This window comes from Nothobranchius furzeri, chromosome 6 (genome assembly GCF_043380555.1).
Source record: "Nothobranchius furzeri strain GRZ-AD chromosome 6, NfurGRZ-RIMD1, whole genome shotgun sequence".
Classification (NCBI taxonomy): domain Eukaryota; kingdom Metazoa; phylum Chordata; class Actinopteri; order Cyprinodontiformes; family Nothobranchiidae; genus Nothobranchius; species Nothobranchius furzeri.
Genome location: NC_091746.1, coordinates 75,229,423 through 75,247,025, shown reverse-complemented (window position 1 = coordinate 75,247,025; position 17,603 = coordinate 75,229,423). Strand labels below are relative to the sequence as shown.

The following is a 17,603-nucleotide window of genomic DNA, read 5'->3' as shown; positions in this document are numbered from 1 at the left end:
GATGTGATACTCTATATAAATATAGAACATCAACCTGCCGGGTCTTTGAATGTTTAATCAGAAGATTTAGGATTCTTTGCTTTTTCAGGGATCAACACACTTCGTGTTACGTCAAGAAGAGAGTCGGGTTTGTAAAAGGTAAGAATTTATTTTCTAAACGATTAAAACGTGACAACTAGGAAACACTTAGAGGAAGAATGAATCTGATGTATGAATGTGAGGTGTGATGATGTATGAATGTGATGTCATCAGAACCTTCGTATCTGGAGAAGCGAGTTCTGAGTGGGAGTGAATTTGGTTTGCTCCAAACTAATTTGATGGTTTCTAAAACCACATCAGACACGATCGTGTGAGCCCACGTTCCCCGTCTGGAGACCCCCGATTGGATCAGAGATGTCAGGGAGTCTGGTGACCCCAGTGCCTCGAGGTTCGTAGGATAATCGCGATGCGACCAAGTCAGTCCTGAGATGTCTCCGGGTCGCACAGTTGTTTGTGTCTTAGGAATAAGTCTTAAGGCGCTGAACTTGTCTCGCCTTGGTTCTGAAGGAACCGTTTGCGGTGTCAGCTGTAGATGCGATGGTTAGTTTCCCTCTGACGGTCGGTCGAAGTTATGCTCATAACTAGAATGCTGAATCACTCAGCAAGTGATTCTGTTTCTAATGTTCTCATATTATGATTTGTGTGGCCAATGGGAGCTTGCCATGTTGAGAGGTGTTAACCACCAAACCTCAGACATCACGCCTTCTCAGACAGGGATGCTCTGATTTGTGGGTAAGAAAATATCTGTGTGTCTGCAATGACATTAACCTTGAGTCACGAGGACATATGCAGTGTAGGTAATGATTCACTTGTTAAGTCCAACATTCCTGATCGCCATATATAAATCTTTAATGTAATAATAATATATTCATTTCACAGATTAATCAAAACATTTCATTTAGTATTCATATAACATTTGTTCATCAACCAGATTATTATTTAAGGATTATTTAACTTTGTAAAAGTTCTTCTGTCTTGTGCTGTGAATAAAAACCAGTCTGCGGTAAGAGTGAGCCTGGAAGGACCTTGAAGCAACTTCTTCTGTAGATCAGAGCTCCAGTTGGAGCCTTATGTCTCCAAATGACCGACACTGAAGAGCCGACCTGTAGATGGAAAACAGACCATTTCCAGAGGCTACAACCCCAACATGTAGGTACCAAGATTGGGGGGGGGGGGGGGTGAACAAGTAGCATCATCTGGGCTGCATGGTGGTGCAGTGGTTAGCACTGTTGCCTCGCAGCACGAAGGTTGCAGGTTCGAAACTCGGCTGCAGCCTTTCTGCGTGGAGTTGCGTGTTCTCCCCATGCATGAGTGGGTTTCCTCCGAGTACTCCGGTTTCCCCCACGGATCACAACATGTCCTATAGGTTATAAACTGTAAGTCGCTTTGGATAAAAGCGTCTGCCAAATACATAAACACAAACATAAATAAACATAAACAAACATAAACATAAGTATGCCCACTCCTGCTTGGCGCCTCTCAGTGGGGTCAATTGCAGAGTGGAAGGATATCCGACCTCTCGAGGACGCTGGTTCTGGACCCAGAGCCATTTGTCAAGGTGAGTCCGATCTAGTCGGAACATCTTACCTCACACCAACCCGGACCTCTTCCCAACCAAACAGGTGACGTTCCACATGCACAGAATCAGCTTCTGAAGCCGACGATCAGACCGCGGAAGTCCACGCCTTCGGCTACCACCCATCTCACACTGCATCTGACCTTTGGCCCCTCTCACGATTAAGGGGACACCACTTGTATTTATGTTCATCATCACAAGGGCTCTTTGGGCTGCACCTGTCTGATCCCTCAGCTAGGACCTGTTTCCTATGGGTGACCACACCAGCAGCATAAAGCATGGTCTCTTAGGATCACTGGGACACTCAAACCCCTCCACCACAGTACGGTGGCGGCCCAGGCAGGGGAAGACAACAGGTTGTGAGACTGGTCCTACAATACAATTGATGCTATTATACAACACAATAGCAATTAATGAGGATTCCAATATTTATCATGGAAATCATGTCTTTCAATATTCACTAGTTTACAAGATTTGTTTTTCTTTAGGTGAAGGAGGAACATTTTCAGCCCTGAGGTACTTCAGGTCAAACGGTGTAAGTTTTAAAACGTTTTAGAGGTGTGAGAGTTTGCGTCATGTTTGAACAGCTGTGTAAGCTCAGCCGATAGTCAGCAGAGCACAAGGAAGACATTCCAATAAAAATAAATCCCTGAAAAGCTTCATGCTTGTTTATGTTGTGACCAATGCTGTTCTGTTTTTTTAATTATAAACTTTCATTTAAACGCCTCAAATAAGAAATAATGTAAAACAAAACAAGGCACAAATAAAATTTGTGGAGTTTTATTGTTTCTGTGCAGGAATAAAAACTGCATTAGTCAAATGGATTTTTTATTCCCTCTTATTTGGGCTTTTATTTATTGGGGGTGTTTTTTCTGTGACAAGCCACTTTTAGAGCAGAGCCTTGTGTGAAAGCTGAATTTATCGCACATCCATTTTCAGATGAAGTTCATTGCATCAGCCAGTTTCCATGAGCCGGGAGATTTTGGCTGAATTAGAAAAAAACGATAAGATATTTTAAGTTTTTCTTTTTCACTTATCTCATTTCGAATTCAAAAATACTATAATAATAATACTATAATAATAATAATACTATAATAATCCCAGAGGGACATTATATGTGTATATATATATGTGTACAGGATATTTTTATGAATAAAAGTATATTACATATAATCAAATGATGCTAATTCAAAGACTACTAACCTTGTAGCAATGCGACGCTGTACAACTAAATAACAGGTTCAATTTTTCAGACAGAAGAATAAATAAAACACAATTTCTGGTTTTCGCTAAACAAACAAATGTTTTTGGGCCCCAGGCTTTTGCTGCTGTACTTGTTTGCCCTCCAGTAGAGGACGCTCGGGCTCGAGAGGTTGAGCTTCTTAGCAAAACTCTGTTTTACTTTGATTTCTCTCAACAGTTGAAGCAGAATGATTTTATTATTTCAGTTTAACCAAACCGTGGTTAATTATTATGTAACAGTGAGAAAAGAAGCTCATGGGCTGCTCACCTGCAGTGTGTGTGTGTGTGTGTGTGTTTTGGGTGTGTGTGTAAGGGTTCAAGGTTCAAGGTCACTTTATTAATACCCACAGGTAAATTTGATTTGCCATGTGACACGAGAATTAGCGCCCAGGTTACACACAGACACACACAGATACACACAGTTACACACACAGATACACACAAACACACACACACACACACACACACACACACACACACACACACACACACACACACACACACACACAGCCACAAAGCACACACATCAAGGAAGAATAAACAAGAAGTAAATAAAATAAAATGGCCACGCCAGACTCGGTTCTTATTGAGTAACGTTACCGCCTCGGGAATAAAGCTAGTTTTGTACCTCCTGGTCCTGCACCTTGGCACAACAGGTCTCCGTCCAGATGGCAGGAGCGTAAACTGGGCATGCAGTGGGGGGGGCCGTGTCCCTAACAACCGCTTTAGCAACCCTCTCTACCTGTCCGCTGAACAGCTGTGCCACACTTTTCCTGGTTTTCCAAGCAGCTTTACTATCCTGTTCAGCGTTTCCTTTTGTTTACGAGTGGCCTGACCAGACCACGAGGCTAAGGAAAAGATGAAACACTTTCAGTAAAAGAACAATAAAACGTGGACATTATAGTCCTGTCCACATGCAGTCAGGCCAGTTTTCTAAGGCGGTACAAACGCTGCTGGCCGTTCTCACCCACAGCATCACCGTTTTCCTCTAAATCCAGCTCCCTGTCCTTAATTGTCCCCAAATATTTATATGATGTCACCTGCTCAATAGTTTGACCTTTAATTATGGAAAGATCACGCTGTTGTTGTGGCTTCCTTCTAAAGTCCATGATCATGTCTTTTGTTTTAATGACATGAAGTTGTGGATATGATTCATCACACCAAGAGATGAAATCCTCAAGAACAGGTCCATGGCTGTGTTCCCCTTCTCTCAGGAGGCGTACCACTACCGAATCATCAGCATATTTAATAACTGCCCTTCAGTTATTGGTGGTGGTGGAGGGGCGTGTGTGGGTGTGTTTGTGTGGGCTGGATGTGTGTGCAGGTGCGTGTGGGTGTGTTTGTGGGTGTGTGGGGGCTGGATGCATGGGGGTGGGGGTTGAGGGTCTGTGAGTGTATGGAGCGCTGTGTGTGCGTGTGTGTGCGTGTGTGTGTGTGTGTGTGTGTGTGTGTGTGTGTTTTACGCCTTTATAAAAGTGTGGCTGGCGCTCAGCTGGTCTCTCACAGGGACTTCACGATGGCCGTTCTGGGGATTTTGGCCGCTGTTGTACTTTTGCTGGAGACAGTCTCCGCCGCCTCTGTAAGTGAGAATTGCTGCACATCAGATCAGTTTTATATCTTTATGGTGAATTAAACAATACGAGTTTAAGCATTTTTGTGCAACTATTCTTGCACCTTTGCAAACACTTACCTCACTGACATGAAGTCCTGTTTACCTGCTCTGTTTCTGTTTCCTTTGTCCTAAAGCTCGGGGTTGTTTACACCGAGGGAGGGATGGTGACGGGGAAAAGCATCTCCCTTGGATTGTTCCGTCGCATGGATGTTTTTAAAGGCATTCCCTTTGCCGGGATCCCTGGAAGGTTTGAGAAGCCACAGCGTCACCCTGGCTGGGATGGTGGGTCACCTGACATGAACTTTCACCTCTCGCTAGAACTCTAAACACCATACCTGACCTTTACCTCTAAAACACCAATATCGTGCTAATCTGCCACCTAATTACAAGTTTGTCTTGGGACTCTTCTCTTGTTTGAGGTTAGCTAAATTAGCCACTTATGCTAACATTATGTTTTGTGATGAAATGGAAAAAGAGAATTCAAGAAAAACGATTTCATACGCTCCAGGAAGAGTTTGCTTTGTCCAAACAAATATCTTTCTTTCAGTTAAAGCAGACATGTTTGACCTTTCATTTGTTCTATAGTCTTTAAAATTGCATGCACCTCGTTGCTTGGTTGTTTTCGAAACACAGAGTAGTAAAGATTTGTTTGTCCTGCTCTGAGGAAAGCTGCAGCGTTAGCCAAAACTCGTCAGCTTAAAAGGTAAAAACAAATCTTTACCATGCTGTGTTCAGAAAAGAACCAAGCAATGAAATCTGACGGATCACATAGAACGAACATACAAATGAAAAAGCATCAATCCTGTCAGAAAAGGACATTTAAGCAGCTTTGTTCTTTACAGTCTCGGTACCTTCCAGAACGAGCCGTTTTAGGGCTCTGTCACTTTAATGCAAACAAGCTTTTGCTGCCCCCCCCCCCCCCCCCCCCCATGTGGCAGCAGTGAGGTGAGGAGTGTGGATGCATTGGGAGGAGCTTAGAGTACATCTGCTGCTCCTCATGTTGGAGTTGGAGCCTCCATAGGTGTGGACAGGTGGTGGGGTTGGGGTGTCTATGCTTTGGTTCCTCAATGTGACATCACAATAAGACATTTTCAAATGGCTCTTAGAGGCAAATTATTCCTGAAACCAAACTCTAACAGAGCATGGACGTACGGTTTTGTTCGTGTTTCGAGTGTTTCTAGAGGCTGTAGAACCCCGCAGGGCAGCATAAAAGGGTACAAATGCCAAGTTTTACATAATATTCCTCTTTAGACTTGGATTTCTGCAACTCTGAACAATTTTATTTTATAAACAAAAACTTACAAGACTTTGCAAAATGATAAAATATAAGAAGATGTGATTAAAGATAATTGTCCCAACAGTTGTCACACAAACTGGTGTGTGTGTGTGGTGAAATTTGTCCTTCGTATTTGACCCATCCCCTGGGGGAGCGGTGAGCTGCAGACACTGCCGTGCTCAGGAACTACTTGGTAGTTTAACTTCCCCCAATTGAACCCCTTAATGCTGAGGGTCAAGCAGGGAGACATTGGGTCCTATTTTAAAGTCTCTGATATGACCCGACCGTGTAGTTTAACCTCCCAGTCTCGGGACGCACACTCATACCACCCGGCCATTGAGGACCTGAAGAAACCTCTCACATACATGGAGAGAACATGCTAACTCAGTATGGAAAGGGTGCATCCAGGATTCAAACCGAAGACTGTATTTACAGGTAAAATTAGATTATCATGACAAAAGTGATTTATTTCAGCAATTCCATTCCACATATATTAGATTCATTCATTACACACAGACTGATTTGAAATGTTTATTTAATTTTAATGATTATAACTGAAAACTAATGGAAATCCCAAATTCAGTATCTCAGAAATTAGAATACTGTGAAAAGGTTCAATGTTGAAAACACCTGGTGCCACACTCTGCTCAGCTAATCAAAACACCTGCAAAAGCCTTTCAATGATTTCAGTTTAGTTCTGTAGGCCACACAATCATGGCAAAGACTGCTGACTTGACAGTTGTCCAAAAGATGACCATTGACACCTTGCACAAGGAGGGCAAGACATATAAGGTCACTGCTAAAGAGGCTGGCTGCTCACAGAGCTTTGTGTCTGAGCACATTAGAGAGGTGAAGGGAAGAGCAAGATGTGGTAGAAAAATGTGTACAAGCAACAGGGATAACCACCCCTGGAGAGGATTGTGCAACCAAACCATTCAAAAATGAAGGGGAGGTTCACAAAGAGTGGACTGCAGCTGGAGTCAGTGCTTCAAGAACCACCACACAGATTTATGCAAGACCTGGTTTCAGCTGTCGCAGTCCTTGTGTCAAGCCACTCGAGAACAAGAGACAGCCTCAGAGGCGTCTCGCCTGGGCTGAAGACAAAAAGGACTGGACTGCTGCTGACTGCTCCAAAATTATGTTCAAATCAAATTATCAAATCAACTTTATGTATATAGCACTTTTCATACAAAAAATGCAACTCAAAGTGCTTCACAGATTAAAATGTCCCCATAGATCCCAAATTCCCATCCCAGCCCCCCTCCCCAAGTATAAAACAATTGACAATTACGGTTCACAATGTGAAACAATAGATAATGATACTTTGCCATCCCTTTGGGAATTCTATTAAATTTTTTCAGTTTTAACAGAAAAACTACTGGTCCTGAGAATATTCTGATGCATCATAGTTTCACTCACATTTCTCTGGTCTTCTCATGTTTCTGTCCCTGATCAGGTATTCTGAAGGCCACAGAGTACAGAAACAGATGCCTTCAACTCAACCTTCTGATGAACGACGTCAGAGGCAACGAGGATTGTCTTTACCTGAACATTTGGGTTCCTCATGGCAGCAAGGGTAGGGTTACTCACTTGCATTCACACTGGCCAAACAGTGCTATAGTTTGCTGCTAGGCTTTAACATAGGCAACACTTTTTAAAATAATAAAACTCTTAAACCTCTCAACAATAGAAGTTTTGGAAATTGGGGACTCGTCCGGGATGCTTCGATCTTGTATTGGAAACTGAACTTGACTGGTTTTGTAGAATATATTAGAAATAACAACATCTATAAATCCGAGACTATGGTCTTGAATCGATAAATGGGAGAATGCCTTCTCCAGGTTAGGAACAAGGTCCTACCTCAAGTGGAGGAGATGATGTATCTAATGAATATCAACAATAACCATAGCATGTGTAACATCAAGCATTTATGTGAGAAAGCCTTGCCAAGCCAAGCAGCCAACAGCCCCAGCCATTAGGTTTCCCCTCACAGGTGTTGTCGGTTAGCCCGGTTAAGGTCAGGTTAAGTGCAAAAGTGTTTCAAACATCAGAATTATATCAAGAAACATTCTTTTCAGTGTCCACCAATCTGCCTGTCATGGTTTGGATCTATGGAGGAGCATTCTTGCTTGGTGGCTCGATGGGAGCTAACTTCCTGGATAATTATCTCTACAGCGGGCAGGAAATCGCAGACCGAGGAAATGTTATTGTGGTGACATTTGGATACCGTGTGGGAACATTGGGTTTCCTGAGCACCGGAGACTCTAGTTTGCCTGGTAGGTACCAGTCAAGGACTAAAAGACCAGTCGTTCAAAGGAAACACGGCTTGTTTAACTTAATTTAGTTGTTTAGGTAATTATGGCCTGTGGGACCAGCATGCTGCCATCGCCTGGGTGCACAGGAACATCCGGTCCTTCGGTGGAGACCCAGACAACATCACAGTCTTTGGAGAGTCTGCAGGAGGAGCCAGCGTCAGTCTTCAGGTGAGATTTTTTGACATCCAGTGAATTTTAAAGGTTATTATTCTCTAAATCATTCTAAATAAATTGACTGTATTGAAGCATGTTTGTTTCTGTTTATTTAGACTCTTTCTCCTCACAACAAAGGGCTTTTCAAGAGAGCCATCTCCCAAAGTGGAGTCGCTCTTTGTCCCTGGGCGATCAACAAAAACCCTCGCAAGTTTGCTGAAGAGGTACACATCTTCTCTTCACTTTGATTAAAATAAATGCTTTAAAGCATCAGTAGTGGAAATGTTCTGGAACCTGCTCTTCAGGTTGCCGTTAAAGTCGGCTGCCCCACCGATGCGTCCATGGGAGCGTGTCTGAAGATGACAGATCCCGTTCACCTGACGAAGGCGGGAGTGCTCAATCTGACCGCCTCTCCTGACAGTAAGCTTCACTCTCGCTTAAATGGTGGAAAACTCATTCATTCTTTAATTTGTTTGTTCAAATGGCAGAGGAGTTACAGTTGTGGTCAGAAGTTTACATACACTTGTAAAAAATATAATATAATGGCTCTACTGAGTGTCCCGTTATTTCTAAAACTCTGATTTTCTCTGATAGAGTGATTGGAACAGATACTTCTTTGTCACAAAAAACATTCATGAAGTTTGGTTCTTTAATGTCTTTATTATGGGTTAACAGAGAAAAGTGATCACATTTGCTGGGTCACAAATATACATACAGCAACATGAACTAGCAATTTTGGTGACTTAGAAACGTGTCAGTGAACTGAGCTTCATAGCATGGCCTCTTAACATCTTGTGAGTGATTATGAGTGACTACAGCGGGTGACTTCTCTTAGGCCAGGTAAATAGGGCTCATTGGATACAAACGCCCACAAACGCTACAATGGGAAAGTCAAAGGAGCTCAGCATGGATCTGAAAAAGCGAATTATTGACTTGAACAAGTCAGGAAAGTCACTTGGGGCCATTTCAAAGCAGCTGCAGGTCCCAAGAGCAACAGTACAAACAATTGTTTGTAAGTATAAGGTGCATGGCACTGTTTCATCACTGCCAAGATCAGGAAGAAAACGCAAGCTATCACCTGCTGCTGAGAGAAAATTGGTCAGGAGGGTAAAGAGTGAACCAAGAATCACCAAAAAGCACATCTGCCAAGAATTAGAAGCTGCTGGAACACAGGTGTCATTGTCCACAGTCAAACGTGTTTTGCATCTCCATGGACTGAGAGGCTGCCGTGCAAGAAGGAAGCCCTTGCTCCAAAAGCGGCACCTTAAGGCTCGACTGAAGTTTGCTGCTGATCACATGGACAAAGATAAGACCTTCTGGAGGAAAGTTCTGTGGTCAGACGAAACGAAAATCGAGCTTTTTGGCCACAATGCCCAGCAATATGTTTGGAGGAGAAAAGGTGAGGCCTTTAACCCCAAGAACACCATGCCTACAGTCAAGCATGGTGGTGGGAATATTATGCTGTGGGGCTGTTTTGCTGCCAATGGAACTGGTGCTTTACAGAGAGTAAATGGGATAATGAAGAAGGAGGATTACCTTCACATTCTTCAACATAACCTCAAATCATCAGCACGAAGGTTGGGTCTTGGGCGCAGTTGGGTGTTCCAACAGGACAATGACCCCAAACACACATCAAAAGTGGTAAAGGAATGGCTAAATCAGGCTAGAATAAGGGTTTTAGAATGGCCTTCCCAGAGTCCTGACTTAAACCCCGTTGAAAACATGTGGACAGTGCTGAAGAAACAAGTCCATGTCAGAAAGCCATGAAATTTAACTGAACTCCACCAATTCTGTCAAGAGGAGTGGTCAAAGATTCAACCAGAAGCTTGTGGATGGCTACCAAAAGCGCCTAATTGAAGTGAAAATGGTTAAGGGACATGTAACCAAATGTTAGCACTGCTGTATGTATATTTGTGACCCAGCAAATGTGATCACTTTTCTCTGTTAACCCATAATAAAGACATTAAAGAACCAAACTTCATGAATGTTTTTGTGACAAAGAAGTATCTGTTCCAATCACTCTATCAGAGAAAAATCAGAGTTTTAGAAATAACGGGACACTCAGTAGAGCCATTATATTATATTTTTTACAAGTGTATGTAAACTTCTGACCACAACTGTAGGTGCCCACCCCAAAACTGGAGGGTTGCAGGTTTGAGCTCTGTCTGTCACAATGGTTGTGTCCTGGGCAACTTAACCCCCCTTGCCTGCTGATGGTGGTCAGAGGGACCGGTGAAGCCTGTGTAAGGCAGCCTTGCCTCTGTCAGTGCGCCCCAGGACAGCTGTGGCTACATCGTAGTTCATCATCACCAGTGTGTGAATGTGTGTTGGGTGCAATGTGAGATGGGCGGTGGCAGAAGTCAGGGACCTTGACGGTCTGAACCTCGGCTACAGAAGCTGGCCCTCGCCATGTGGAATGTCACCTCTGTGGTGGGGTAAGAGCCTGAGTTGGTGGGTGAGGCCGAGGGCTATAGAGTCAGACTCACCCCAACACATCGCTCTTGTTCTGGAACCAGTTTCATCAAGCGGGGTTGGATACTACCACTCTGGAGTTGCCCCCACTGGTGAAAGAGTGGGCAGCCTCCTTCCGCAAACATGTGGAGGGATGGGTCCTGATTGTTGTTTGTGCTTATTCCCCAAACTGCAAGTCAGACTACCCAATCATTTTGGAGTCCTTGGAAGGGGTGCTGGAGAGCACTCCCTTTGTGACTCCTTTGCTCTTCTGGGCAGAAGTCTTCTGTCTGAATCTTCATTTCCTACCCCTGACAGAACTTTGAATGCACTCCGAGGAGGCAGAGGAAACTGAGTCAGCGTGGGCCATGTTCCGTGCTTCCATTGTCGAGCAGCTGACCAGAGCTGGGGCCGCAGGGTAGTTGGTGCCTGTCGTGGCAGTAACCCCCAAACCAGCTGGTGGACACCAACGTTTAGGGATGCCATCAAGCTGAAGAAGTCGTATTGGGTCTTTTTGGCCTTCTCCAGGTGTGGGTGTCCAGAGGCAGCTATTGGGTACCGGCAGTCCACACGGAAGGAGTAGGAGGAGTTTGGTGAGGCTATGGAGACTTCATTAAGGCTTCGTTGAAATTCTGGTTCACCATCTGGCGTCTCAGAAGGGTAAAGCAGTACACTACCAACAGTAGAGATGGTCCGCTGCTGATTTCAACTCAGGACGTTGTGGATCAGTGGGTGGAGACCTCTTCAATCCCACGTCTTTCAGCAGTCTCTGGTGCTGAGGTCACCAAAGTGGTCAACAAGCTCCTGAGTGGTAGGGCCCCAGGAATGAGTGAAATCTGCCTGGAGTTCCTTAAGACTCTGGATTCTGTGGAGCCATGTTGGCTAATGCGGCTCTGCAACATTGCGTGGACATCAGGGGCAGTTCCACTAGACCGCCAGACCGGCGAGCAGTCATTCATCCACGCACACACGCATTCACATGCTGAAGGATAAGACTACTAGTCAGTGACTCGATGCGATTTGCTGGGTTCCTTATACAGGAAGCATTTACTGATTGGCTTAATGAACTGACCTGTGTTGGATTGTTTACTGTGTGAAGTGAACACGATTTACTGAATGTTCTCCCACATATTTTTGGTGTTACCCATTACTTACATGCTCTTTATCATTTTTGTAAATACCATAAAAAGTGAACAGTCAGCATCATGTAAGGGGACTCGTCTGAACTTTCCAGGCCCTCTAGTGTACAACTTGATCCTGTCTCCCGTTGTCGATGGCGACTTCCTTCCTGATGAGCCTCACAACCTGTTCCACAACACCGCTGCCATCGACTACTTGGCTGGAGTCAATGACATGGACGGACACATCTTCACTGGTTTTGATGTTGCATCAGTAAACTCCCATCTGGTGGATACTCCAACGTGAGTCCAGCTCATAAGATCTGGAACAGGTTTATCCAGCCCACCGTACAGAACTTCTGAAACTTTTTCTTCCTGATTCAGTGAAGATGTGAAGAGGCTCTTGGCTGCTTTGACTAAAGACAAGGGCACGCTTGGCTCTGAGAACGCCTACTCCACCTACACCTATGAATGGGGATCGAAGCCCAGCAGGGAGGCCGTCAAGAAAACCGTCGTGGACATCGAGACGGACTACATCTTCCTGATTCCCACCCAGGCAACCCTTTACCTTCATGCTGCCAATGCCACGTGAGAATATGGTCAACACACACACACACACACACACACACACACACACACACACACACACACACACACACACACACACACACACACACACACACACACACACACACACACACACACACATTCTGTATGTATATATCTATATAGATACACATATGAAACTATAATTGGTTTTGAAGAACTAAACTTCTCGATTTCAGTTTGGAGAATCCAGAAAACAAATATCTGAAAACCTTCCTAGTTTCATTAAAGAGCAAGTCACCCCCAAATCAACTTTATTTTTTCTGATAAACTATATAAATGCGTGTCTAATCGTGCTGCAGACACGTGTAGTCAATAGTTTTGCACTTTAGTACATTTTAGTTAAAATTTAAATAATCTGCCTAAAACTGTCAGTGTTGTGCCGTCGTCAGGTAAAAACTCTGCACTGCATTTGAATTTAAATCTGCCATCGCTATTGGCTAAGAGGTACCCTAGAACGTTAGCTGGTACCATATGATGTCACAATGTCGTTGTGAGCGTGTGTGTGTGTGTGTGTGTGTGTGTATTTGTTAGCGGCTCCGCCCTCTCGGTCTGCTAGGCAACAGCATCTGTTGCATTTTTCAACAGGAAGTGGGAGTTGAGTAAGAATCTGGTAGGGGGTGACTTGCTCTTTAAACTCTGTATTGAATCCTTTACAGTATGTGAGCTAGTTGTTTATATATTTGTTGTTTTTAACCCAACATTTGCGCTGCCACGTAAACCAAATATTCTAAAGTTGCTCAAGTGTTTCACCAATTATATTAAGCGTGTTCATTTTGTCTTTGTTCTAAACTGATATTACATCTTTTCTTTTAAGACAAGCGCTGTGGTTGTAGTTGTTTCACCAACTGTCTTTGAGAACTGACAAAACAAATTTCCATCTGCAGCAAAATGAAGACGTGCTAGCTGTGTGAAGGAGCTGCGTGTGAGGGGTTGTGTCCCCGTAAAGCCCGCGTCCCCCCGGGCATTCCTTCATGAAACGTATTGAAACGTTTGCACTTTCTCTACTTCTGTGCCTGGATCACAAGGCCTTTCTTCTGTGTCCGTGGAATTCAGATGCTGTTTGGCAAGTAGGAGTTGGAGACCAATTAAACTATTTTGTGACTTTTTAGAGTCAAAACTGCTAACCTAAAATTTTGAGGGCAACAAAATTGCAACCACCACCACCACCAGTATGTGGTGGTGAGTTGGCTTTGATGGTGGGGGAGGAAGCCGGTCAGACCTGGCAAGCCCAAACAAATTGTGAGGGTCTGCTGAGAACATCAGTCTCCTGTCAGAGGGAGCTTTAATTCCCAGCTCCGATAGAGCTTCCAAAACGTTCCAGGGGGGGTGGGGGACATTGATTCTAAGGTTCGAGGCGGCTGACCGGAGCTGCAGATGCAGGGTGGTCGTTGCCTGCCGTTGCAGCAACTCCTGAACCCGCTGGAGGACTGCAGGGTGTGTTCCAGCTACAGGGGGATCGCACTCCTGAGCCTCCCTGGTAAGGTCTGCTGTATACGGGGTTCTGGAGAGGAGGGTTCATCGGCTAGTCGAACTTCAGATTCAGGAGGAGCAATGTGCTTTTTGTCCTGGCCGTGGAACACTGGACCAGCTCTTTACCCATAGGGGGGTTGGGGGGGTTTGGGGGGGTTGTGGCTTTAGAGCAGGGGTGGGGAACCCTGGTCCTCGAGGGCCGGTGTCCTGCATGTCTTTGCTCTAACACTTCTGATTCAGAGGTTGATTCACCTTTTCTGCAGCTCATCAGGCTCTGCAGAAGCCTGTTAATCACCTGCTGATTGAAATCAGGTGTGATGATGCAGGGTTGAAACTAAAATATGCTGGATAGCGGCCCTCGATGGACCAGGGTTCCCCTCCCCTGCTTTAGAGAAAGTGCTGGACCTTGTTTCTTTGGGGATGGGTTACCCTGCCACGCCCTCTGATACGGGCTGTTAGGTCAGAGCTTGGTTCTGTCCCAAGGATCGGGTCTCTGCTTTTTGCAGGTAATGTGGTCCTGCTGGCTTCACTAGAACATGATCTTTCGCTGGAGCGCTTCGCAGCCGAGTGTAAATCAGCTGGGATGAGAATCAGCTCCTCTAAATCCGAGATCATGGGCTTGAGTCGGAAAAGGGTAGAATGCCTTCTCCAGATCAGGAATGAGGTCCTGCCTCAAGTGGAGGAGTTGAAGTATCTCAGGGTCTTGTGTAGGAGTGAGGGAAAGATGGAGCACAAGATCGACAGGCGGATTAATGCTGCACCTGCAGTGATGTGGGCGTTGCACCGGTCTGTCGTGGTGAAGAGAGAGCTGAGCTGGAAGGTGAAGCTCTCGATTTACCGGTTGATCTACGTTACAACCCTCACCTATGGTTGCAAGCTTTGGGTGCTGAACAAAAGAGTAGATCTGCTGCTCCTCCACATCTAGACTAGCCAGTTGAGTTGACTCGGGCGTATAGTTAGTCTGCCTCCTGGACACCTCCCTGGTGAGGTTTTCCGGGAGAAGACCTAAAAGAGGACCCAGGAAATGCTGGTGGGACTGTGTTTTGCAGCTGGCCAGGGGGTGCCTTGGGATTCCCCCGGAGGAGCTGGCCCAAGTGGATGGGGAGAGGGAGTTCTGGGCCTCTTAGGCTGCTGCCCCGTGACCCGACCCTGGATAAGTGGAGAAAAATGGAATGAAACCTTTTGTCTCCGACTAGTTGCCACCCGTCTGAGCACAGCGAGAAACTGATTTAACTCTAACTGGTTAACAGGCTTCTGCAGAGCCTGATGAGCTGATGAGCAAGCACCAACAGCTAGCATTTTTAAATCACGTCTGAAAACTCACTACTTCAACCTAGCGTATACCACATAATTATGAACCTCACTTACATCTGCACTGTTTAAAAATGGACTTTACAATATCAACTTCCGTACTATTGAGGTTCTTTTTAAAAATGTTTTCGAATTTTTTATTCACCCTGTGTCTTATTGATTCTTAGCTGTTAGCTTTGGGAATTTTGTTGTTTTTCCTTTTTATCTTTTATCTGAGTTCGACATGTTTGTATACCGCCGGTTTAATTAACCAACTTTTTAGTGTACAGCGCCTTGTTTGGTTGTAAAGCCTTGTGAATGCGCTTTATAAATAAAATTGGATTGGATTGGAGCTGCTGCACAGGTGATTCAACCTCCGAATCAAGTGTGTTTGAGCAGAGGAACAACTAAAACATGCTGGAGACCGGCCCTCCAGGACCAGCATTGTGAACCACTAGAGGAAATGAGTAGAAATAACAAGTGCAGGCCCTATTCGGTGTAATTCTTTAACGCACGGGTAGCTGAGGACTGCGTTTCTTCAAATTTGAAGGTATTTAAAAAATTAGCCAGAAAAATCTTCTCAAAAATAGTCACAAACTCTTCTCGGGCATGTCAAACTCATCTCAGGTCCCTGTCAATTAAGTCAGATCGTGTGAGAAATGTGAGACTATCTTGAGAGCATTATGAGACCAAGTTGTTCTCAAATTTAGGGTCAATTCTTTACAAACTGAGACATGATTTAGAAAATGTGACCGAAAGAACGAGATCGCGGATACAAGCGGCCGAAATGAGTTTCCTCCGTAGGGTGGCCGGGCTCAGCCTTAGAGATAGGGTGAGGAGCTCGGACATTCGGGAGGGACTCGGAGTAGAACCGCTGCTCCTCCGGATCGAAAGGAGCCAGTTGAGGTGGTTTGGGCATCTGGTCAGGATGCCTCCTGGACGCCTCCCTGGGGAGGTGTTTCGGGCATGTCCTGCCGGCAGGAGGCCCCCGGGTCGACCCAGGACACGTTGGAGAGGTTACATCTCCAATCTGGTCCGGGAACGCCTTGGGGTCCTGCCGGAGGAGCTGGTGGAGGTGGCCGGGGAGAGGACGGTCTGGAGCTCCCTAGTTGGGATGCTGCCCCCGCGACCCGGACCTGGATAAGCGGAGGAAGACGACGATGACGTGACCGAATTGTTACGAGAAAATTTGCTCAAACGTCATCACAAGTGTTCCATTTTCAGAGTTTCAGGGGTTTTGTCTTCTGCTCATCTCAGACAGTTACTTAAGGTGAAGGATATTTGCTCCTCATTAGTTTTTTAACCCTCTTATACCATTGTGGGATCAGTGGAGTTTCTATTAAAAACCAGGTCCTCTTGTGTTCCATCACCAAAGATCTGGACGCACCTACTCCTACATCTTCTCTGAACCAAACCGTTTGGGAGGCCTCACCAAGCCCTTCCCCAGCTGGCTGGGAGCTGACCACGCTGACGACCTGCAGTACGTGTTCGGAAAGCCTTTCACCACCCCTCTGGGATACTGGCCGCGCCACCGAGATGTCTCCAGATACATGATTGCCTACTGGACAAACTTTGCCAAAACGGGGTAAAATGCAGTTTGTAGAAAGTGAAATAGAAACTGGCATCACTTCCGTTTCCCATCTCCTTTTCCTGTTTACAGAGACCCTAACAAAGGAGGTCTGAGCGTTCCCGTCAGCTGGCCTGCATTCACTTCCACTGGACATCAGTTCCTGGAGATCAACTCCAAGATGGACAAGGGCTACGTGGGACAGAAGCTGAGGATGCGTTTTGTGAACTTCTGGACCAGCGTCCTGCCCAACCTTCCTACAGTCCATGCAGAATAAAGAGCTCAGAGTGTGAATTTATAAAAAATAAATGCAAGAAAGTTGCTAAAACATTTTCCTGGGTTTTATTTATAGACTCGTGCCTCAATTTGCAAAAAAATATATTTAGTAGGTCATTAAAGTCACCTATTTCTGAGTTAATCATCCATCCATATTGGCCACTTATCGCGGTCGCAGAGGCAGCAGCCCAAGCAGGGAGGCCCAGACTTCCCTCTCCCCAGCCACTTGGGCCAGCTCCTCCGGGGGAATCCCAAGGCGTTCCCTGGCCAGGTGAGAGACATAGTCCCTCCACCGTGTCCTGGGTCTACCTTTAGGTCTTCTCCAGTTTGGACGTGCTGGAAAACCTCACCAGGGAGGCGTCCTGACCAGATGCCCGAGCCACCTCAACTGGCTCATCTCAATGCGGAGGAGCAGCGGGTCTACTCTCAGCCCCTCCCAAATGACCGAACTTCTCACCCTATCTCTAAGGGAGAGCCCAGCCACTCTTCGGAGAAAACTCATTTCGGCCGCTTGTATCCGCGATCTCGTTCTTTCGGTCTCTACCCAAAGCTCATGACCATAGGTGAGGGTAGGAACGTAGATCAACCAGTAAATTGAGAGCTTCGCCT

The 17,603-nt window shown here is 45.5% G+C and overlaps 1 protein-coding gene across 1 annotated transcript; it reads left to right on the top strand.

The window, feature by feature from the left end:
• Positions 1 to 4,305: 4,305 nt before the first annotated feature.
• On the top strand, positions 4,306 to 17,046 carry cel.1 (carboxyl ester lipase, tandem duplicate 1). The gene is made up of 11 exons (XM_015943504.3): positions 4,306 to 4,436; positions 4,604 to 4,751; positions 7,202 to 7,321; positions 7,824 to 8,021; positions 8,098 to 8,228; positions 8,330 to 8,437; positions 8,519 to 8,633; positions 11,899 to 12,085; positions 12,167 to 12,370; positions 16,527 to 16,736; positions 16,812 to 17,046. Exons 1-11 carry the CDS (start codon positions 4,374 to 4,376, stop codon positions 16,993 to 16,995), a joined length of 1,668 nt encoding a protein of 555 aa, XP_015798990.1. The 5' UTR covers positions 4,306 to 4,373; the 3' UTR covers positions 16,996 to 17,046.
• Positions 17,047 to 17,603: the final 557 nt, after the last annotated feature.

Excerpts from the sequence above, each read along its gene's own strand:
- cel.1 (XM_015943504.3), top strand. The coding sequence starts at position 4,374 with ATGGCCGTTCTGGGGATTTTGGCCGCTGTTGTACTTTTGCTGGAGACA. Across the intron at positions 7,322-7,823 it reads GGTTCCTCATGGCAGCAAGG|TGTCCACCAATCTGCCTGTC; the intron begins GTAGGGTTACTC and ends CATTCTTTTCAG. Across the intron at positions 8,438-8,518 it reads CTCGCAAGTTTGCTGAAGAG|GTTGCCGTTAAAGTCGGCTG; the intron begins GTACACATCTTC and ends CCTGCTCTTCAG.